Source organism: Capsella rubella, unplaced genomic scaffold, assembly GCF_000375325.1.
Source record: "Capsella rubella cultivar Monte Gargano unplaced genomic scaffold, Caprub1_0 scaffold_1, whole genome shotgun sequence".
In the NCBI taxonomy this organism is placed as follows: domain Eukaryota; kingdom Viridiplantae; phylum Streptophyta; class Magnoliopsida; order Brassicales; family Brassicaceae; genus Capsella; species Capsella rubella.
The window spans coordinates 10613106-10633924 of record NW_006238923.1 but is presented as its reverse complement, the minus strand read 5'-3'; the positions used below and the strand labels follow the sequence as shown (position 1 = coordinate 10633924).

The window sequence follows — 20819 nt, the reverse complement described above, 5'->3', positions numbered from 1 at the left end:
ATAATACCTAGCTAGTTTACGTAGTTATTATGAAATTCAATAATTATAGGAAATGGGTACGAGAAAAAAAAGACAAAGATGGAATTAAAGTTGACATACACAAACAACAACATCAGTTAGATCGATCGCGTAAATAACGCGGGACAACAATATTGATAAAGGCTGCTCTGAGCCTCTCTGACACTCTCATGGATCATTTCATATAATTCACTTCTAATTGTATATTCATATACATATACAATAATAAAGATATATGTGTATGATTGAAAACTTAACATAAAAAATAAATAAATACGATTATCAGTGTATCTGAAAAATATATATGTGTATGTTTTTTTTTTTTTTACTTTTTTACTTTTACACCAACAATGTAAAGGGAAGAGAACGTCAAGTGATACAAGGGAAATAATAGTAGATCCATGAGATTTCTCATGTCATACCATACTTATCAAATAACTCATAGGAACCAAAATTATGTGATAATAAATCTAACGTATCTTGCATACACAAAATATATGATATATATATAGCACAACAGTTCTATAATTTTCTATTTTATTTTTTACACAAATGTTATCTACAATATTTTAATAAGCAATGTAGTGTACAATGCGATAAAACAAAACAAAATTCTGCGACATGCTATTAACCGTTGATATCTTAAAAATATAAATAGTGTGTAAACAGAGGTGTGACAGTTTCAACAAAGTATATATATATGAATAATATCATAAAACGACGAAATTAAAGACAACATTTGTATGAATATTATTAAGCTCTCTCTTTGCCTTTTTGGAATATAATAATATAATTAGAATGGGATTCTAAATTAAATTCCCCATTAAGAAAGCCGTGAAACTAGGGCTTTTCTCCCTGCCTTTCAAGATCGCCCACATGCACTGTCTGATTTGAGAAATTATTCTTACACATTTTACATATATAATAGATCCAAAACAAAAATTCATCACCTCACAACTCCAATAATAGGCATATGCTCGTATATATAACAACATCCTAAAACAAGATAATGTGGGATCTCATGAATAGAAATACTAAACACAATGAGGATCTTAAGATAAATTCCAAAAGATTATCAAATGAGTTTATTAGAAGATTAGTTTACAAGAATAATCACAACTATTAGAAGTTTTCAGTTAATAAGTATATTTTTATTCAGTCTAGTCCACTTGGAATGAAATTATATAACCAAGTACGATCGAGTTACCGTGATTTCGATTAATGTTTAGAGATGTTTATTTTTAAAAGAAGACTTATATTACATGCCTTGAGGGATTGTATGAATCTATTGGTATTGAACCTTTAAATCATATAGAAAACAATGGATTTACAAATGATTTATTTAAACTTGATTTTCATAATCTAGATAAATTCGATATATATATGCCTAGCTTCATAGCTTGGGATGCGTTTGGTGATTGAACTGTAGATGAACGAACTTATTAACTTTGTGTCCCATCCACCAAATATTCCTTTGCCCCACTTCTCCTGCTCCCATCCCAGCAGCAAAACTTACACAACATACAACTCATTACTAGTATTAAACTATATCAAAGCATTTAACTCAATCGTTTAATGTATCAAATTTGTTAAATTTCTTTTCTACTATGGGGAACTTGTCAATAAAGAAACACTCCGTCTGAAATCGAATATATAGAGTAACACAACACTTTGGCATATGTATATTTTGTCTAGTAGATTTCACAAAATAAATTAAGAAATATACTGGCCTTTTGTTTTTCACATGTTTTTAAAAACTATACAAGACTGATCCGTCGAGAACAAAAAAAAAAATGTATAACAAATGACGATAAAGTACTGTTTACGGTCAGTGAAGTAACCATCTCATTAGCCCACCTGACCAGACACTATGATCGTCATTTTCAGAAGCTCAACTTAATTAAAAATAATTTTGTTTTATCTGTATTTAACACTATCTATAACGACCTTGAGTCTTGGTCGTCGTAATTATTATTATTATTATCTCCCGACCAGCAAAAGAAATCGCTGATCCCATCGGACACCATCTTTTTATCTTTCCCATCGCCGGCACAGCCTTGAGAAAGCAACATGCTTAGAGAATCTCCTTCTAGCTCTTCAAGATCTGCGAAGAAATCATCTGGCTGGTGCTGAAGATCATGAAGCTCTGGTCTATATGGAGCAATCTGATTATCATCGTCGTCTTCTACGTTTTCCAACTCCATCTCATCTCCCCGTTCATCTTTTACGGAGGAGACTGAGACAGGAGGAGGATGAGTGGTGGAGGAAGGCAAGTAGGTTGTGTTGTGGGAGCCAATGGATGAGGTGGTTGCGTTTACGTTTGTGTTTGAGGATTTGGATGAATTAGGGTTAGAGGAGGAGGAGGAGGAGGAGCGTGTGGAGCCGGCGAGAGCGTTGCGTTGGATTGGCCAAGGATGGTTATGTTCGGAGGTATATGTAATCACCAACATGTTTGGATCGGTTCGGCTCCTTTCGACTTGCTTTCTCGCTGAACAGCCTTTTGAACTGCTGCATCTATAGTAACCCCTGAAAGCAACAATCATAAGTAACTATAGAGATTAGCCAAATCTATTATGAATCATAAATATTTGACATGATTACTTTTCTATTGACTACAGTGATAAAATGAATGAAGGATTAAATTACAAAATGAAATTAACTAAAACGATATCATTGCGAATTTCTTTTGCTTTTGTCATAATTTTTGTTTTTTAAAGTTAACATAAGGACTGAACTTTAATCGTATGTGTATATAATTCGTATATGTAAACAAATTTTTATTTTTCATGGGAAAGTGGTATATTAATTCATATGGACCAAACTCACAATCATCAAGAGGATCGAGAGTTGTTACAACATACGAATATTGGCAACAACTTGAGCCAAGAATAATGTGGTGGTGAAGGAAATTTTAGTTTAATTAATCGTTTTGTATATATATGAATAATTTGGTATGATGAGTTAATGTAGTACCTTGGAAAAGGAGAGCCTTTGATGGGTTTTTGACCGTACTTACGCCAAGCCCACAGATCAGACGGAACCACTTCTCCGCTTGATCGACTGTTCATGGCAGCCGGCGCTGGTATACACACCACCTTCTTTGCCTGACTCTTCCTGCAAACATTTACACCAAAACAATAGTATTACAAACATACTCACACGTGTGGTTCCTATGATCTATATAGGATATACACGTGTGTATATATGTAAGTTGTGAAAGCTAAGTTTGGTAGTGGACATTATTATCAGTTGGGTTTGAGACATGATGCAACGCAGTTATATGTTCTTTTAATTGTGACAGTTCATAGATTCTCCTGCATGTGTCTTCAACCTCAACCCTCCTTCCTCTGATGAATCTAAACAATTATATAGATAGTATTTATATATATATACATACAAATTCATTATTATGATATTGATCATGAATTCATGATAACAGACAAAACTAAACCCTAGAACACTCAGTAATGGGAATTGTAAATATTTATACACATACAAAAAGAAAACCATAATTCATTCTATTATTAGCATATGCATGCATCCGACTTATTCCGAATGTTAATAGCGATGGATATAGTTTTCCTACAAACCTAGCTACCTAGTGGCCTATAACCCTAATATACTTTACTCTATATGGTATCATAAAAAATAATGCAAATTGGAGATCCCAATTATTTCATACATATATATATTAACTTTAAGAAACCATCTTGGGATTAAATCAATATATTCGTATAGAAAGCTAACATTTAATGAATCATTTGATCCAAGATCAAGAAAAATTAATAAACTAAAAATATGTACGTACCTTCTTTTAAGGCCTAGATTCCGAGGGGAAGATATCTGAATCTGCGAGGAGAACGTGTTACCATCGACCAATAGACAGTTTCTAGGACTGTTTGTGTCTACGTTGATGATCCCTCTTGGCGAGGCGGCTGCTGCGGCGGCGACAGCATGAGCCGACATGGCCGGAGAATTACACGGGGAGGAATCGTGGATGATGTTATTACTATGCGAGATCCGGATTCTTGGGAAGATACTGCATTGACTCTTTATATGATCTTCCTCAAATACCTTAGGAACCAAGAAACCATTATTACTGTTGTTGTTGTTGTTATCTCCTACGGTGGAGAAATAGTTTGAGTTTGTGACGGCGTTGAGTTCTTGGAGGAGAGGATCGTTCATGCTCACAAAAGGATCTCCGAAGGGGTTTACATGAAGATCTGAAGGAGATGGTGGTGGATGCGGCAGAGGAAGAGGCCAGATGTTCTGAGGAGGAGTTTCCGGGGACAACACGTGGCCTCCGATACCTCTTACGACGTCGGTTAAGTCTCCTTGGAAGCTGTCCATGTCAAGAAGCTCAGAGACGCTGCACATAATCTATATATGACGATGATGATGAGTGTCTATATCTTGGTGTGTATATATTTATTCAGCTATACGAAAGAATCAAGATAGTATATGATCTAACGAATCCGAGGTAGGGAGAGCTAGAGAGATCAAGAAGAAAAAATATTATGTTTCTAGCATCTTACAACTTGTGAGTGTTTTCTTGGGAAAATTTGTGATTTTCTTGAGAAAAGATTGAGAAGAAGAAAGGATGATGATGATGAAGAGAGAGAGACGCTGACTTTTCGTGATGAGAACTGAGAAGAAGAAGAACATCTTCTTCGTCTTCTTCTTCTTTACATGTTGATGAGAGAGAGAAAAAAGAGAGATTTCATAGTAAAAATATATATAATATTTAACGGGATATTCATATTTTAAAGTATGGACGGAAATATAAGTTTAAAGTAAGTGAGATACTCTAATTAATTAATAAATATGGCCAAGTCTTTTGTACCTTTTTAGTTTAGATTATCTTTTTTTCTGAGTTTACTTGAGTTTGTGAAGTTCTAATATAATATTGCTTCTTTGATTACTCGGCGCAAATAATTCGTTAGCGCATAGAACTAACTAAGTTATACTTGGTATATTATATTTAAAACTTTTGTTTTCTCTGCCCGCAAGAAGAATTAACAAAAGAGATTAATATTATTGTGAGATAAAAATGATTGTAGCACATTGTTTTTTGAATACCGCCATGTCAAGTTTTGCTAATCTTTAAATAAAGACCTATCATATATATAATGATCTATTTATCTCCATTTTAGATTATGATTTTCTTGTCTTGACATCGTTTAATGACAAGATCACTCCAAAATGAACTTGGTTATCAATTTGATATTCATGTATGTAAGAAGAGAATTATATATAAAACGCATTATATAATAGAAAATGCAACCGCAATGATCGGCATACGTTTCTTTGTTAACCAATTAGAACCCGCCACGGAGACCTTTATGGCTATCATTTCTTTCTGTTGAATAGTTAAAGATGTTTGAAAGATATACCTATCCTACATATTATTACTTTCTCATAATTAAGAAATTATGTTGAAAAATAAAATACTGTAATTCATTTCTATCCTTAAATATTTTGATTATAAAGAAAAACTGCAATTAATTACATATATTATTCTTTACTGATTTTTTAAAAATTTGGAATAAAATTATACAACTTTGATGATAATACGCTAACCCCAAGATGTTCACAAAAATATGTGGGATGTATGATATATATATTTTTAAAAGAATATGTAACAACTTCGCACAAGACGACGTAAATAGCTAGAAAGTATATCAAACCGTAGACGAATCATATCTATATATATATATATATATATATATACAAATATATCTGTGGCCTGTGGGATAATATAAGAAAGTATCGTTATTCATTAGGATGTGAATATATTTTGGTCGACTTCATGATGAACACATACCCACGTTCAATTCGTGCAGTACAACTCCATCAATAGTTTTAACTTTTAATATTACATTGATCCACTTACAAATGTCATACACACATATATACAACTTGACTCTATATTAAAATATAGAAATTTTTAGTCGAGAAAAATTGTCTCTGGGTGGGTTATGCTTATACTATTTTTATGCACTTGTAAAATGGACAAAATTAGTGTAAATAAAGGTTGTAGCAATCGGCTGAGATGAACCTAGATCTATAGGCTTCTTGGTTGTTCATTGGCTAGTAGTGTTTAACCGAGTTGCATAGATACACTACCTGGCGTTCGCAGTACATTCAAGTACTAGGTAACTTTTTTTTGTTAGAGTTGTTCCAAAATCCAAATACCTCCGATCAATAAAACATGGATTTGACGTCATTACACGATCCGCCTAAGTCAATTTACACTTTGGTCTTCTATAATTCGTATAAACTAAATTAGATATGACATTAAGTGATTAGTCAACCAATGGAAATAATTTAAGCCCAATCAAAAGTCATATCATGCAGATTAAATCATAAATAGCACGTTAAAATAGAAATATTAATTGAAAAATTTAACTGTATACTGTATAATCAAATAAATTATGCATGAAGTAAATTCCACTGGAACTCGTTCCCAAGAAGATATGCATTTGGTTATAAAAACTTATAATCATTATTTGTACACAGTACACTCCTTATCTTTGTGAACTGATTAAGATTAAGCTTTAATCTCGGGTGATAATGATATTATTAAGTAATGAGTGTATTGAGCTATGTAGCATGTAACCTTCTTCAAACACGTGTGCATAAATATCGACTTTACGTGCAATCTCTCCATGCCCTTTAAGTACTCCCCAAGTTCATTACTAAAAAAAAAAACCCTAGTCATACTCTTACTAACTGAATCTTAATTTTAATTCTATCGGTTTACCAAAAGCCTACTAATTAATTATCTGGAGTAAAATGATTTCTTAAAAATGTATGTTAGTTTACGTTTTGTTATACGTTTCTTCCGATTACTTGTGTTATTAAAAAAAAAGAGAATTTTTGATAAATACCCCTTTTGCTGTACCCCTTTTTAAAAATACTCCTTTTTAAAAATACCCCTTTTATCTATCCATTTTCAAAAATACCCCTTTTTAAATATAAAAATTATAAAGTTTTATATAGTTTATAAGGTACTTCTATATAATAACTACTACTGGGAGATTCGATACAAATATTTTAATATGTTTTAAATAGTTTTAAATCGTTTTTATAAGTTTTATAAGGTTTTAAAAGGTTTTTAAAAAGATTTATACGATTTTATAAGGTTTTTATATGGTTTTTTTACGCTATTTATGAAAGGTATATAAAGTTCTATACACATATAAAGGTAATTTGTGTATATATTTATAAGCTTACACACATATTTGGATAAATTTCAACATTTTAGTGGGTTTTTTGATAAAGTTTGAAAAGAAGGTATTTTTAAAAAGAGGTACATGAAAAGGGGTATTTTTGAAATTCTCCCAAAAAAAACTCCACTTCAGGAGGGCTTTAAACATGTTTTAGAAACAACAAAAAAAAAGCAACAAAGAAAAAAAAGTAAAATAAGTATAAATCGATTTCTAGTGTGCACTAACTACTAACTTATACGTAACATGGTTTTAAGTTCTACAATTTGAAACTAAATTTGGAAAATAGTAATTTTCAATTGTTTTTTTTTATAGTTGAATAGTAGTTATACATTTGCATTATAATCTAAACGCTACATATGACTTCGCAGCTGAAATAATATAAATGGCTTAGATGTCGTGGTTTGTGTCTCTTTCGTCTACTAGAAAATACAAAAGTCGAGGAAAAATGGAAAAATAGAAACAGAACAAAACAAAAAGGCAAAGAAACAAACTAAGAGGTGAAGAGAAGAACAAAGTTATTGCAGTGTGGAAATTAAGAACATGAGTTCTTTCTTGATCAGCCTTTTTGGTTTTGTCAGATAGCTTTGGTTCTTCCTTCATTGTCGCAGTACGTTCCATTACATAACTATTACTTTCACTATCTTTTTGTTTTTTTTTCTTTGTTTAATAAAATCATGACTAAAGTGTTTTATTTGGATTGACAATTCGAGTAAAGGTGAGGCAACAGTTCAATGGAAAAGAAACGATTTGACTAGTTTTGGATGTTTTCTAAATAAACTCGAGAAAAAGTGTTCATCCATCACCAACACAGCTCGAATCTCAGCATAAAATATAAAAAAACAACTCAACATGTTGTTACCAATCAAGGCAAGTCCAAAGGCCACTCTTATGTACAAAATGTCTTTTATTCTCTCTTTATGTATGTAAAATATTTATAAAAGAAAAAAGCTTACAAGGTTAGATAATTGGGGATCACAAAAACATTGTAATATGTTTGTATACCTAAAGAGTTTCCTATATGCATTTTAGTTTTGAGTATCTTTTGGGTGTTCACTGTTTTTACATTACATAGTATATGTATGAAGAATTTTTTTTTGCACATGAAGGAAAATGGCTACCTTCACTTACTTTTGCTTGGTTTGTTCTTTAATTCATTTTTTAGATCCCTTCTTTTGATCATCTCCGGGTAATATTGTGGGATTGATTTGGATGCGAAAATGGTGATCCGGAAGAGCCTCTAGATCCTTCAGAGTAAATAGGTGAATCAAGCAAATCCTCTAAGGCTTGATTCTCAGGAGGAGGATACGGTGTTTCTACGAGAAAGAAAGAAAAGAACTGAATCTTCAACAAAAGCTAAACCAAAAGTTTTGAGACCATATGAAACTTTAGCAAAGTTGTCGTATGTTCTTACCGAACAATGTCTTGAGAGATGGTTTCTTTGCTGTCTTGCTCTTCCGCTTCAATTCGGCTGTGGAGATAGAGTTCAATAATTATAAACGCAAATAACTAAATTGTGCGAAATTTTTTCACATGAGAAAAGAGTTACTAACCCATGCCAGGGATATGGTGTTCATCAACGATCTCAAGATTCTTGAATGTATAACCAAGGAAATTTACATCTTTCGATGAGATCATCTGCGAATAAGTTTGTAAATATTAAGGTAAATGTAACCGGGAGTTCCTACTGTAGGAAAAGCCTGAAATTTATAACATGTGAAAATACAGAAGGAAGTTTATATACCTTTCTCCAAGGGCCAGACTTGGAAGAAGTTTGACAAGTAGTTGGCACCTGAAAATTAAAATATTTATAGGTATTTAGCACATACGGAAATGTGATTTAAAGAATGAAGTAGATGGTAATGAAAAAACCTCGTCAAACTTTTCAAAGTTTTGAGTATCAAGTTCATGCTTCACTTGTGGTATATATGGAGCATTTGACTCATATAGTCGTTCCCATTCAATTCCTCTAAACCAAGGGTGTGCCTGTGATGGAAAGCAAATCAGACATCTAACGAGCATTCCATTCTAGAATCAGCTTTCGTCTTGATACAGAGAGAATGATGTTTAAGTACCTTAATTTCGTCAACTCCTTTGGTTCCAAGCCTCTGTTCCACATTGCAGAGTAATCTTCGGATGAGATCTTTTACCTCGATTGAGAGCTTAGCTTCATTAGGGAACTTTAAGCAGGTTTTCCAGTTTACAATCTGCAGAGATAAACTGAGCATTTGTTTGATAAATATTATACTAGTCAAGCTTAGTAGAGATAAGTCTTGTATCATGCCATACCCATACAGGTTACCAAAAGATGGTTCAATACATATACACTAGTTCGATTGACTGATAGGCTAATTTTGAGGTTATCATCAGGACTTACTAAAAGTCTTATAATTAAACCTTCAAACTGGTCAAAAATGTACTAGGAGGATATTAAGCCAATATATGCATACCTTTCTACATGTTGCCAGAGGCTCTTCAGAGTAGAATGGTGGAAACCCCACGAGCATCTCGAACATGATTGCTCCAAGGGACCACCTATTTCAAAAAAGGTTTCAGAATATCAACTGAATAAATTATTATGTACAGTGTAAAACACACATGGGTTAGGTTCACTAACCAGTCACACTCCATTCCATACCCTTTCTTCAGCAGCACCTCAGGGGCAATGTAATCGGGAGTTCCTACTGTAGAAAAAGCCTGAATGGTACACGAAAGAGCCATCTTATTATGTTAAGACTGCATGGAAGGGTCATATAAATAAATAAAATAGGACACTATCAAAGAGATTAAGGCACAGTAGACATTATACACAGACAAAAATAAGAGGGTTATATAATTTCCTTCTCTAAGTAACAGAAATATATGCCCTTTCACTTCATTCTAACTAAGAAAAGAAACGTTTTTTACAGAATATTTCAGAAGAATTTCATGTGGAACAGAACAGCATCCATGGGAAAATAGAGATAAGTGAATCTAGTCTATCCATACCAGGGCCCTTCTGTTTTGTTGCCAATGTAAAAGCTGTTCCTGTTGAGTTCGCCTAGGTGCAGAAGGAGGCTTGGAGAGTCTATCATGTTCTGCTGCAGGCTTTGTATTCCTGTCAACAAGCTCCGCCTTAAAATCTGGGAAATTTTTGCTTTCCAGAGACTTGCTCAATCCAAAATCCGAAAGCTTGATATGGCCGTGACGAGTAATCAATAAATTATCAGGCTTTATATCTCTGAAAATTCAAAGGAAGAAACTGGAATTAAATTATTACCACATATCAACTGAAAGCTAATTGACAAGCACTCTAGGAAACTATACATACGAAAGGAAGCAAAAATAGAAGATTATCTACAAAGATTCAACATTGTAAGGAGTTTTTGAATCTAGTATATATCAAATATCAGATGTAAAAATGGACAACAGAACAATGTGATAAGCTTCAAGTGCCAGTTGTAAGAACCTGTGGACGTAGTTATGCTTATGGATAGACTCAATAGCTAGGATTGTCTGTGCAACATAAAACCGAGTCTCATCTTCCCGTAAAGTATCTTTTCGCATCAGTAGTGTCATCATATCACCTCCAGGGAGGTATTCCATAATAAGATACAAATGATCATCATCTTGGAAAGAATAGCAAAGCTTGACGATGAAAGGACTATCGACTTCTGCAAGCACATTTCTTTCAGCCTTAACATGTTCAACCTGATATTTACCACATATAGAGATGCATATAGAGATAAGTGTATTTATGCGGATGTTGATAAATGACTAATTTAATCGCAAGGGAGTTCTTGGATGTGTAGAAATGCTATCGATAGTGCTCTACCTGCCCTCTTCGAAGCATCTCGGATTTCTTTAGCTTTTTCATTGCATACACGCTGCCAGTAGTTTTTTCTCTACAAATTCTCACCTGAACAGATATAAAATGTACAAAACCAATACACCACTAAGATCAGTGATGGAAGCTTTGGTTTATAGAGACAGAATAATAGGCAGTTATTGATAGCCAGTACTAGAGACCAAAAAACAAACAACAACAAAATTCCAAATTCAAAATGCATGTTTATATCGAAAGATCAATGTAAATATGAGACAAGATATTAGCTAAGCTTGCAAAAAGGAGATGAAAAGAGGAAATCACAAAGGCGGGTGAAGAGATATACCTCACCGAAAGCACCCCGGCCAATGATGCTCAGCAGTTCAAAGTCATCAACCCCCATTTTCTGTCTTTGTAGACGCATATACTCCATTTCTTTTTTCTCAAAATTCTTCAGTATATTCATTTTGTCTTCAACAGGAACATCAGCGTCAGCTAGGTTTTGTTCCAAGATGCTCCGACTGTATTCAAGAGCGAACTGATATCAGAAATCTAAACCAGTAACAAATTACTTCCTTAATCACAATGTGTAGAGGAGACTCATCTAGAAAACAAAGTCAGAACTTACAGCAGAAAACTAATCTCAAACATCAGTACTAGTAAAAGAAAATAAGTTAGCAGACCCAAAACTTTAGATGATATAACGACTAGGTTCTTAGATTCTATTTGTAACAACCAAACAAACAAAGCACAAGTATTCAAGAGCGAGCTGATATCAGAAGGTTGAATCTAAACCAGTAACGATGTACTTCCTTAATCAGAATGTGTAGAGGAGCCTCATCTAGAAAACAAAGTCAGAACTCAAAGCAGAAAACTAATCTCAAGCCTAAGTAGGAGAAAAAGTAAATGATATAACTTTACTTTCTTTGATATAACAACCAGGTTCTCAAATTCCATTTTGTAACAACCAAACAAACAAAGCACAAGTAGTAAACATTGGCGTCACAGGTCACAAGGAAGAATACTGAGAAGGAACGTACCGCTCTTTTCTTTCCTGCAGACTCTTCTTCTGAGTTTTATAATGATTCTCGATATACTGCTTTGCTGCAGCAACTTTCTGTTTAGTAGCATTAGAAGGTGCATCATTCATAGGTGGTCTGCCAAGATTCTTCACATTACCCTCTTGTCCTCTTTTAGTAGGACTGGATTTATCGGGTTTCTGCTGCCGTATATTGAACCAGCTCCTTGTAGACTCCGTTGCCATTTCAAGCCAATATAAACTTAGATACAGATCACAATATACAACACTTCATAAAACCTGCAAAACAAAATAAAAAAAATCCTTAAACTTAATGATAGCTAACTAACTCAAACTCCAAAAAACCAAAAGCTTTAAAACTAATTCATCAAATTTGAGCTATACAAATACATTGCATCTAATAGAATGATACTTAGTTCGATTGATACAATGCATCCTATAGAATGATACAATTTATGACCGATTCTTTTATCTTACAACGCAGGTCAACACCGAATACTATACCTCAAGTTCCAGGAAATAAAATGATAACTTTTTTCACTTCAACATCACACGAATCGAGTCTAATCACTCTACATAGATATACATACAAAGTTCTGGATTGTGGGATTAGTATTACACGCATGCATTCGAATTCGAAACTCTTCTTATAATCAAAAATGAAAAAATCAGAAATCAAACTAAGATAAGCACAGTTACAAACTCAAATCCGAAACAAGAGACAAAAGAACACCTAAAACTCCAGGCGAGATTGGAGAAGACGAAGACGAAAAGTCAAAACTATTCGCAAATAAAATGTTAAAAAAAAAAAATCGATCGGGGATGATCACAAATTTTTCGCGAAGGATCAAAGAAACTTACATCAACAAAGCAACAAATCAGAGGTTTTTGATTTTTAGCTCTTAAAATCGAATTCGAACAATACAACTCTTGCTTACACGCATACACTTCGAAACGGAAATATTTTAATCAAAAAGATCTATAAAAAAAAAAAAAAAAAACGGATTACGAACTAATAACGTTTTTTGGGTAAAGGGTAATTTAGTCAATACTTATTTAATCTGGAAGCAGTAAACGCTGTTAAAGTTATTATTACAGTCACGATGACTTGATTAGCTGATAACAAAGTAAAAAACTAATACCGGTAAATCGGATTTTAACTATTCCCGGATAGTAATCGGCCCTCATTTAATGGGGGAGATAAACTGAAACGTGTCGATAAATTTTTGGGTTTGTTTGTCGACACAAAACGTGACAGCACGATGGAACGGAGTGGTTTTCAACGGGATTGCTGACGTCAGGATTAGAACAACTCCCGCGTTTTATTGGTAAAGACAAGATCGGCACCGTTCGTATGTACGACACGTGTTAGTAGATGCAGAGTTTAGAACTATTGGGTAACTTAAAAGCCCATTAAGTAATTGAACGGAATCCACTGGGCCAGAAATAGATCGTAGTGTGTGTTAATTGACAAATCGAAATGTTTGGGGTTTGTTTTGCATAACTTGTTTAATTCGAGGAGTCATATTTTTGGTTTTGATTATTCACACTTCAGTTTTCTCTGTTTTGGAGTTAGACGCGGATCTGTGAGATCTAGAGGAAGAAGAAGAAGAAGGAAGGAAGAAGAAGAAGAAGAAGAAGAAGAAGAAGAAGGAAGACAATGGCATCCATGGCAGGACCAGATCATCTCTTCAATCTGAGAAACCATTTTTACTTGGGTGCTTATCAAGCTGCGATCAACAACAGCGAGATCCCTAATCTTTCGCAGGAGGATATCGTCGAAAGGGACTGTCTCGTTCATCGCGCTTACATCGCTCTCGGTAGCTATCAGGTTTTGGCCTCTGGTCTCGAACTTTTCGATTTGGATTTCAATTTGTTTTGATCATTTTGTGATTTACGTTTTTTTTTTTCTTTTCAAAATTTCGTCTTGGTAGCTTGTCATCAGTGAGATCGACGAAGCGGCTGCTACTCCTCTGCAGGCAGTGAAGCTCCTTGCCATGTATCTATCGAGTCCTGAAAATAAGGTAATTCTGGATTTTTGGGATGTCTCGATTCATGTTCTGTAACGTTTGCTTAGCTGAATTTCAGATTACTCTAGGAATATTTAGCTTATGTTAGTGATGTGCATTGTTTGAATCTGTGATTTTTTGTTAGGAATCAACCATTTCGAGCTTGAAGGAATGGTTGGCTGATCCAACTGTAGGAAACAATGCTACTATTCGGTTGATTGCTGGTACTATATTCATGCATGAGGAAGACTATAATGAGGCTCTGAAGCATACTCATTCTGGAGGAACCATGGATCTGTAAGCTTTTTGATTTTTTTTTGTTGGATCTTGTTTTAGTGATTTTTAAGCTCTTACCATTACTCGGTAATTGATTGTTGTTTCTGTATATTTTAGGCATGCTTTGAATGTTCAGATATTCATAAAGATGCATAGATCAGATTATGCTGAGAAACAGCTGAGAGTGATGCAACAGATTGATGAAGACCACACACTTACTCAACTCGCGAGTGCATGGTTGAACCTGGCAGTAGTATGATATGAATATCTATTTCTTTTTTTTTCCATATAGTGTAGACAAGATTGTTAATATTAAACTGTTGTATGATCTTAGGGGGGTTCCAAGATACAGGAAGCGTATCTAATCTTCCAGGATTTCTCTGAGAAATACCCTATGACAAGCTTGATCTTGAATGGCAAAGCAGTTTGCTGCATGCATATGGGTAATTTTGAAGAGGCCGAGACTCTACTACTTGAAGCACTCAACAAGGTGAGTGATAAACCTACTTATTCTTACCGTAAAAATGTATCGGCGCAATCCATTTGTCAATATTGTGTTACCGTATATTCTGCACTTGCTTTATCAACTATGTATATACTAAAAACTCCTTACAACAAATCTTCTCAAGTATTAGTTTATTGGAAAATGGATAAGTTTGAAAACAAAGATGTTTATGCTCATTGCAGGATGCTAAAGACCCAGAAACTCTTGCAAACCTAGTTGTATGCAGTCTTCATGTTGGGAAATCGTCTTCGCGCTACCTAAAGTAAAAGATATTCATGACCTTATGTGTGATTTTTTTATAACGATGAATCACGTCAGTAAGCTGACTGATACCTCCATTTCCAATCTTTTTTGCAGCCAGCTGAAACTTTCACATCCTGAACATGTCCTTGTTAAGCGAGGAGCATCAGCTGAAGATAACTTTGAGAGAGCACTTCAATCTTTCGCCTGAAGTATCTCAAATCACATGGAATCGATATATGCAATCTACCAGAAGAACTTCATAATCTTACCAACCTTGTCTTGATATTATCATATATGAACAGTATTTTTTTCCCCCGTATGTGTTGCATTTAACTTTGATTTCTCACTGAAGCTTTTGTTGCTATTGAGTTTTGAATCCAACAAGACTGGAGAGATCTTGTTTCTTAAAATCCAGGACTTCCATAGCTTATGAGACAAAAGTCAAAAGTTCTGAGAACAAAAACACTAACGAATGTTTGTAACATAGAGCTAGATCCAAGTTTTGTGAACAAAATAAAAGCCAGTGAAGCTTATATTATTAAGACTAATAAATAAATACTGTGAAAGAAGATACATGTAATAATGAACGGCTGCTTCCTAAAAGAACCTAAAAGCCATTACAAAATGAATATCAATCAAGAATCTCATCATGTGAATTCATTTTTTTTTTAATAATATGGATAATATATCTTATGTTATATTTATATATATATATATAACATCATCTCCTACGCTTCTCCTTAGATACCATCTGGAATCAAAATCTCCATCCATCACTATAGGAATGAACAAAGTCAGTAAGCAGAGACTGATGAGGTTAACCCGTAGCCATTACGGTGCAGCTTCTGCCATCTCCACGCAGTCTCAAGACTCTCTTTGAGATTAGTGTGCTTAGCTGTCCAATTGAGTTCCTTCTTGATCTTGCTTGGGTCACTGTAAACCTCAGCATAATCACCTGCGCGTCTAGGCAAGTACTCGATCTTGATCTCAACACCAGTTGCTTTCTTGCACGCTTCAACAAACTCTTTCACCGAGCTACCTACTCAACACACACAGCAAAAAGAAGCAGTCTTTAAATCAATTTTTGCTAAACAGCAGGAGTTGTCCTTCAGTAGAGTACTAATGTAAGCCAAAAGTCAATACTACCTTTCCCAGTACCAACATTGTAGATTCCAACTTTGCGGGGTTTTGCCTTTTGAAGTGCTTTAACATGAGCATCAACTAAGTCAGTGACGTCAATGTAATCCCGTACGCAAGTTCCATCAGCGGTTTTGTAGTCTGTTCCTTTGATCTGGAGATAAACCAAAGAAAAAGACAAGCTCAATGAAGATCAATGATTAGAGAAGACTGAGAGCTTATTATACCCACGTGAATGGAACAAGTAGACTAATTTAATCTTTTTGCTTTAATAAAGGAAACTCAAGGGTAAGTTGTCTCAATTATGTATTTTGCTCAGCTGTAAACAAACTACTTATCAGCTTTTTTTGCAAACATTTTCGAACATGTTCTACAGCATGTGCCAGCCCCTAGTTATACCAAAAACAAAAGACAATACTTTTAGGAATAGGATTAAGAATCTAATAGAGCCGATCTGTGCTGACTGTCCAAAGAATAAATGTCAAGACTCTGTCGAAAGCTAAAAGTAAAGCTCGGATCAAACCTGATTAACTTCAGAAAAAGTTCATGAACTGGAGAAAGTGATTACCTGTAGGCCAGGCATGATACCACGTGCAGCATCAAAGCAAGCACCGGAGATGCGTCCATGCTCTCGCAGCTCAGGCCTTGGGGCTTCACCCAATCTGCCCTCAGGATCTGACCCAATCACATTGAAATATCTGGATATTAGCAGAAAAAGAACCTTGTCAGTTTCAGGGGAAGTTAAAAAAATCCATTGAACCACTAGATAAACTTAGAAGAGTATAAGAAAAAAACCAACCTTAAGATCATAACTGCCATATCTGAGTTTTTCGAGAAATCCAAAATGATATCTTCAGCCATCTTTTTGGCCTTACCATATGGATTAATTGGCACCTGAATTGAAAGTGTTTAGGGGTTAGAGCGCATAGAAGAAGTACCATGGCTATAAAAATACTTGACGAACAAAATTTCACCTGCGGAGTTTCCTCTGTAATTGGCATAGTATCAGGCTCCCCATACGTTGCACAAGTGCTTGAATATATCAAAGTCTTTACTCCATGAGCAGCCATTGTCTCTAATACAACCAAAGTGTTTGATGTAATATTGTGATAATACCTGTAATTGGCAGAACATTTAGTTACTTGTTTCAGATTCATCATATATCTCCACAGTTAAAGTTGCTCAATGTACTCACTTAAGAGGAAATTGTGTGCTTTCTCCAACATATGCAACAGCAGCAAAATGCATCACAGCGTCAAAGGCGTTCTCTGTGAATATCTTATTGACAGCCTTTGCATCTCCAAGATCAGCATAAATAAATTGAAGCCTTCCAGGTTCAGGAAACAGTTCTTGCAAAATCTTGACTGCGCCAAGATTCCCACGTGATAGATTGTCCTGTTAAACAGAAAGAGATATACTTTAATCGTGATATCGACATTAATAATAATGCTGAACAAAGTAACCTAAATCCATGTAAGCCAAAGAAAGTTACCACAATGGTCACTCGGTATGATTCCTTTAGAAGCCTTAGCGCTGCATGTGAACCGATATATCCAGCACCACCAGTGACTAAAACATGTGTAACCCCTGGCTCGTGTCGAGAAAACTGCAAAGAGTAAAAAGAAGAATCCACTAAGAAACTTGAGCAAAGTTTCACCAGTAACATCCTTCTTTCTGTAAATTAAGAAGTCATACCACGCTCGGAGTATTGAATGTTGGAGATTGCTTGAGCATGAAAATGCACAAGACTGTAAGAGAGGCTGTCAAAAGAATCTTTCCCAAGTAATGATTATTTTTCTTCTTCGGGTCAGCATAATCCAAACCTACATTCCCAAAACCACCAAAATCTGTTTCTTAATATTTGCATCCAAATTATACATAAAAAAAAAAACACAAAAGCTTTACACTTTGAAATTCCAAAGTCCAAACCCCAAACAAACTTCAATTATATCATCCACCAACCTTAAGTTTAAAACTAAATTCTCAAAATTTCAGAGCTAACTGAAAATGACAACACATTGATCCTAGATTAACAGTGAAATCAATAGCAAGAATCAAGAATAATAATATCTCACCTCCAAGAGACATAGATCTGTTTTGCCTCCCTTGGCTTCTTGTTCGACCAAAATTAAACATTTTGATTCACTAAAGCTCGCCGAAACAAACACTAGATGTAATTTGATCAGCAATGCCCTAAATCACCTGCAAAAGACCAAAACTTTGAGTTATTTTCTACAAAAAAAAAAAACTGAGAACCATCCTAAAACTATCTGTAAATGAAAACAACCTAAGCCACAGAACTCAAACATAAATGCACAAGAGAGAAAATGAAGAACCCTGGATAGGAAAACAAGAACGAAGATCAAAACCTTAATTAGAAACGAACTGAGAGCTACAACGCAAATTTAAAGATAGAAAAGCTTCAAAAATTGCCGGAAACCTTATTTGAATTAAAACACTTGGGGTTGGAATTATAAATTAAAAAATAAAAACCCCAGATTGGGAAACTCTTGTCGGAGCAATGTCGGTCCCATGACAAATGACAAATGCAAGAAAAAAATCAGAAAAACATAATTTTTTATGTAGTAAGACTAACCCAAAGTGAAAATTCAGCAAAGAAAAGATCCCGATTTCATCAAAACTCAAAAGAGTAAAGTAGAAACACCCCTAGAGCAGAGAGAGGTAACTCATAAGAAGCAGAAACGGAAGAAGAAGGGATTAAAACTATAGAGAAAGAAACGCCAAAGAAAACGAATTAAAAGAAACGTACATGGAAGAAGAAAACAAAAAAAGGGGGCATTAATGGCGGCTCACGTGTATCAACAGCAGCAGGGGGCAGAGGGGCTTGTGGAGGAGAAGAAAACAGAGACTAACCAACCAGAATTCGAGGAAGAAGATGATGATCGAAAGCGTGTAAGAGAGATAATTTGCTTTGAGGGTTGTGAGAAAGATTCAATTTTTATCACTTTAAAGTTGAAGAATTTAGAGAGAAGGAGAGGGAAACGTAGGATGAGGAAAGAGAAGAGTAGTGCTTCTGCGACCTCGTAGGCGCGTTCCGGTGAGGCCGATGGAGAGATAGTGAGAGAGAGAGAGATGGCGGAAATTTCTCTGTTATTAAAAAGTAAAGGAAATGAGAGATTTTTTATAAAAATGATATATTTGACTTTTTGTCAGCTTTTTTTCCTTTTCTTTTAGATTCTTTTGATATGAACATGACATGTAGCAAGAATGATGGCGCAGGCCAGATGATTTTTATTTGTTTTGGTATATTCTTAATTTAATTTTTTTTAATTCCACCGGTTAATTTTCTATTAACCAGTTCAAGTGTGTATACATGATGATGACAATGTTACTATATTGTTTTGTGTGTTTACGGTGTGGAATGTTGTGAGAATTCTGTTGACGGATCCTCGTATATATAGTCGTATTCTTTGGGTTGTAAATTCATTGGTTTGGTCCCGGGTAAACTTATATTGTTTTATATCAGTTAAATATGATTTGATTCGTGTGTGATTGTGTGGAGAAAAATACGTAGCAAATGAATGATCAAACAGTAAACAATAACTATGTAAACAAACTGAAATTGAATAAGTAGTTTACAATGCCATAACATGATCACGAGTTGGTGGATGTGGTAAGGGTTTTGCCGTTTTGGATTTATTAAAAAGGTTGTATGATTGAGATGTGCCAAACTATACGGGTTCGGGAGTTATGAAAAACCGAACTTTGTCAAAACCATACTTCCAATAATAAAATTATCATCGAAATGTACCGAAACTAAAAGTTGAAAGAATTGTAAGCAACTGAGAGAAATGGATCACGAGACTTTCTTGTTCTCTATTCATTTAACCTTCTTTTTCTTTATTAGCTTAACTTCTCAAAAATAATACATATTGGAAATTCATGTTTTCTTCACTCATCATATATGTCCCATGTTAAACAAATATTATTATAGTTTTATCATAAAGAAAAAGGATTTTAATATAAGATCTATGTAACAAATGGTTTTGACATATAAATAGAATTTTTTTATATTAAAAAATCGAAAATACAAATACAAAGTATATTATATGGGAAATTCGATGAACAGTTTGGTTGCGAGATTTGTACTAAAGAATTTGAAAATACATAAGTAAATAGTAGCATGTCTGGGGAAGAGTTTTATATATAGGGAGGGGAAAAGCATAGGAAGCACGATGAGCCAATAGAATGGTCGCACTTGTTACGGCTACCATAGAGCTCTGCGTGGGTGACCAACTCCTTCCTGCTGACATGTCGGCCTGAGTTTTTTTTTTTTTTTTTTTTTTGGGCATACATAAGCCAAAGCCAAAACATAGCTCGTGTAAAAAAAAAACTCGCGATTACGATACATCATCGATGATCGATATAAGCACAATCATTTACTATTCGATCCCTTGATCATTACCATCTTTATAGCTATTGTGTAATCAAACGATGTGATTAGAATTTGGCTTCGTCCGTTTCGGTATGGACAATTGTGTTAAACCAAACGTAATTGTGACTAGAAGAATTTGCAAAACGTAATTGTTACTTCAGC

At 34.4% G+C, this 20819-nt stretch overlaps 4 protein-coding genes across 7 annotated transcripts; 1 reads left to right on the top strand and 3 right to left on the bottom strand.

Annotated features, from left to right (window-relative positions):
• Nucleotides 1-1801: 1801 nt before the first annotated feature.
• On the bottom strand, nucleotides 1802-4682 carry LOC17897378 (probable WRKY transcription factor 14). Its single transcript, XM_006307506.2, has 3 exons — nucleotides 3827-4682; nucleotides 2992-3132; nucleotides 1802-2544 (listed from the first exon to the last, which is right to left on the bottom strand). Exons 1-3 carry the CDS (start codon nucleotides 4393-4395, stop codon nucleotides 1956-1958), a joined length of 1299 nt encoding a protein of 432 aa, XP_006307568.1. The 5' UTR covers nucleotides 4396-4682; the 3' UTR covers nucleotides 1802-1955.
• A 3420-nt stretch (nucleotides 4683-8102) lies between these two features.
• Nucleotides 8103-13041, bottom strand: LOC17900920 (serine/threonine-protein kinase tricorner). Of its 2 annotated transcripts, none has more exons than XM_023776935.1 (14): nucleotides 12953-13041; nucleotides 12093-12370; nucleotides 11399-11573; nucleotides 11062-11145; nucleotides 10696-10937; nucleotides 10236-10467; nucleotides 9865-9944; nucleotides 9698-9782; nucleotides 9323-9454; nucleotides 9120-9233; nucleotides 8992-9039; nucleotides 8801-8885; nucleotides 8662-8718; nucleotides 8103-8563 (listed from the first exon to the last, which is right to left on the bottom strand). In XM_023776935.1, exons 2-14 carry the CDS (start codon nucleotides 12314-12316, stop codon nucleotides 8427-8429), a joined length of 1695 nt encoding a protein of 564 aa, XP_023632703.1. In that variant the 5' UTR covers nucleotides 12317-12370; nucleotides 12953-13041; the 3' UTR covers nucleotides 8103-8426. The 2 variants fall into 2 exon arrangements, with proteins under 2 accessions (XP_023632703.1, XP_023632704.1); XM_023776936.1 differs by lacking the exon at nucleotides 12953-13041 and adding an exon at nucleotides 12825-12930.
• Nucleotides 13042-13637: 596 nt separating this feature from the next.
• On the top strand, nucleotides 13638-15534 carry LOC17898808 (coatomer subunit epsilon-1). Its single transcript, XM_006305407.2, has 7 exons — nucleotides 13638-13922; nucleotides 14026-14115; nucleotides 14246-14397; nucleotides 14494-14629; nucleotides 14711-14866; nucleotides 15064-15143; nucleotides 15239-15534. The coding sequence occupies exons 1-7, from the start codon at nucleotides 13752-13754 to the stop codon at nucleotides 15330-15332; spliced, it is 879 nt and encodes a 292-aa protein (XP_006305469.1). The 5' UTR covers nucleotides 13638-13751; the 3' UTR covers nucleotides 15333-15534.
• Nucleotides 15535-15678: 144 nt separating this feature from the next.
• Nucleotides 15679-19349, bottom strand: LOC17899132 (UDP-arabinose 4-epimerase 1). Of its 3 annotated transcripts, none has more exons than XM_023789310.1 (10): nucleotides 19032-19349; nucleotides 18337-18463; nucleotides 17957-18084; nucleotides 17754-17867; nucleotides 17457-17656; nucleotides 17236-17377; nucleotides 17061-17155; nucleotides 16830-16959; nucleotides 16271-16415; nucleotides 15679-16163 (listed from the first exon to the last, which is right to left on the bottom strand). In XM_023789310.1, the coding sequence occupies exons 2-10, from the start codon at nucleotides 18395-18397 to the stop codon at nucleotides 15919-15921; spliced, it is 1260 nt and encodes a 419-aa protein (XP_023645078.1). In that variant the 5' UTR covers nucleotides 18398-18463; nucleotides 19032-19349; the 3' UTR covers nucleotides 15679-15918. The 3 variants fall into 3 exon arrangements, with proteins under 3 accessions (XP_023645078.1, XP_023645076.1, XP_023645077.1); XM_023789308.1 differs by having other exon boundaries at nucleotides 19076-19349; XM_023789309.1 differs by lacking the exon at nucleotides 19032-19349 and adding an exon at nucleotides 18858-18962.
• Nucleotides 19350-20819: the final 1470 nt, after the last annotated feature.

Excerpts from the sequence above, each read along its gene's own strand:
- LOC17897378 (XM_006307506.2), bottom strand. The coding sequence starts at position 4,395 with ATGTGCAGCGTCTCTGAGCTTCTTGACATGGACAGCTTCCAAGGAGAC. Across the intron at positions 3,133-3,826 it reads AATCTAGGCCTTAAAAGAAG|GAAGAGTCAGGCAAAGAAGG; the intron begins GTACGTACATAT and ends AAATGTTTGCAG. Across the intron at positions 2,545-2,991 it reads AAAGGCTCTCCTTTTCCAAG|GGGTTACTATAGATGCAGCA; the intron begins GTACTACATTAA and ends TGTTGCTTTCAG.
- LOC17900920 (XM_023776935.1), bottom strand. The coding sequence starts at position 12,316 with ATGGCAACGGAGTCTACAAGGAGCTGGTTCAATATACGGCAGCAGAAA. Across the intron at positions 11,574-12,092 it reads CTGCAGGAAAGAAAAGAGCG|TCGGAGCATCTTGGAACAAA; the intron begins GTACGTTCCTTC and ends TCTTGAATACAG. Across the intron at positions 9,783-9,864 it reads TATGGAATGGAGTGTGACTG|GTGGTCCCTTGGAGCAATCA; the intron begins GTTAGTGAACCT and ends TTTTTGAAATAG.
- LOC17898808 (XM_006305407.2), top strand. The coding sequence starts at position 13,752 with ATGGCATCCATGGCAGGACCAGATCATCTCTTCAATCTGAGAAACCAT. Across the intron at positions 14,116-14,245 it reads TATCGAGTCCTGAAAATAAG|GAATCAACCATTTCGAGCTT; the intron begins GTAATTCTGGAT and ends ATTTTTTGTTAG. Across the intron at positions 14,867-15,063 it reads TACTTGAAGCACTCAACAAG|GATGCTAAAGACCCAGAAAC; the intron begins GTGAGTGATAAA and ends TGCTCATTGCAG.
- LOC17899132 (XM_023789310.1), bottom strand. The coding sequence starts at position 18,397 with ATGTTTAATTTTGGTCGAACAAGAAGCCAAGGGAGGCAAAACAGATCT. Across the intron at positions 16,960-17,060 it reads ATGGCAGTTATGATCTTAAG|ATATTTCAATGTGATTGGGT; the intron begins GTTGGTTTTTTT and ends GCTAATATCCAG. Across the intron at positions 16,416-16,829 it reads GTATCATGCCTGGCCTACAG|ATCAAAGGAACAGACTACAA; the intron begins GTAATCACTTTC and ends GTTTATCTCCAG.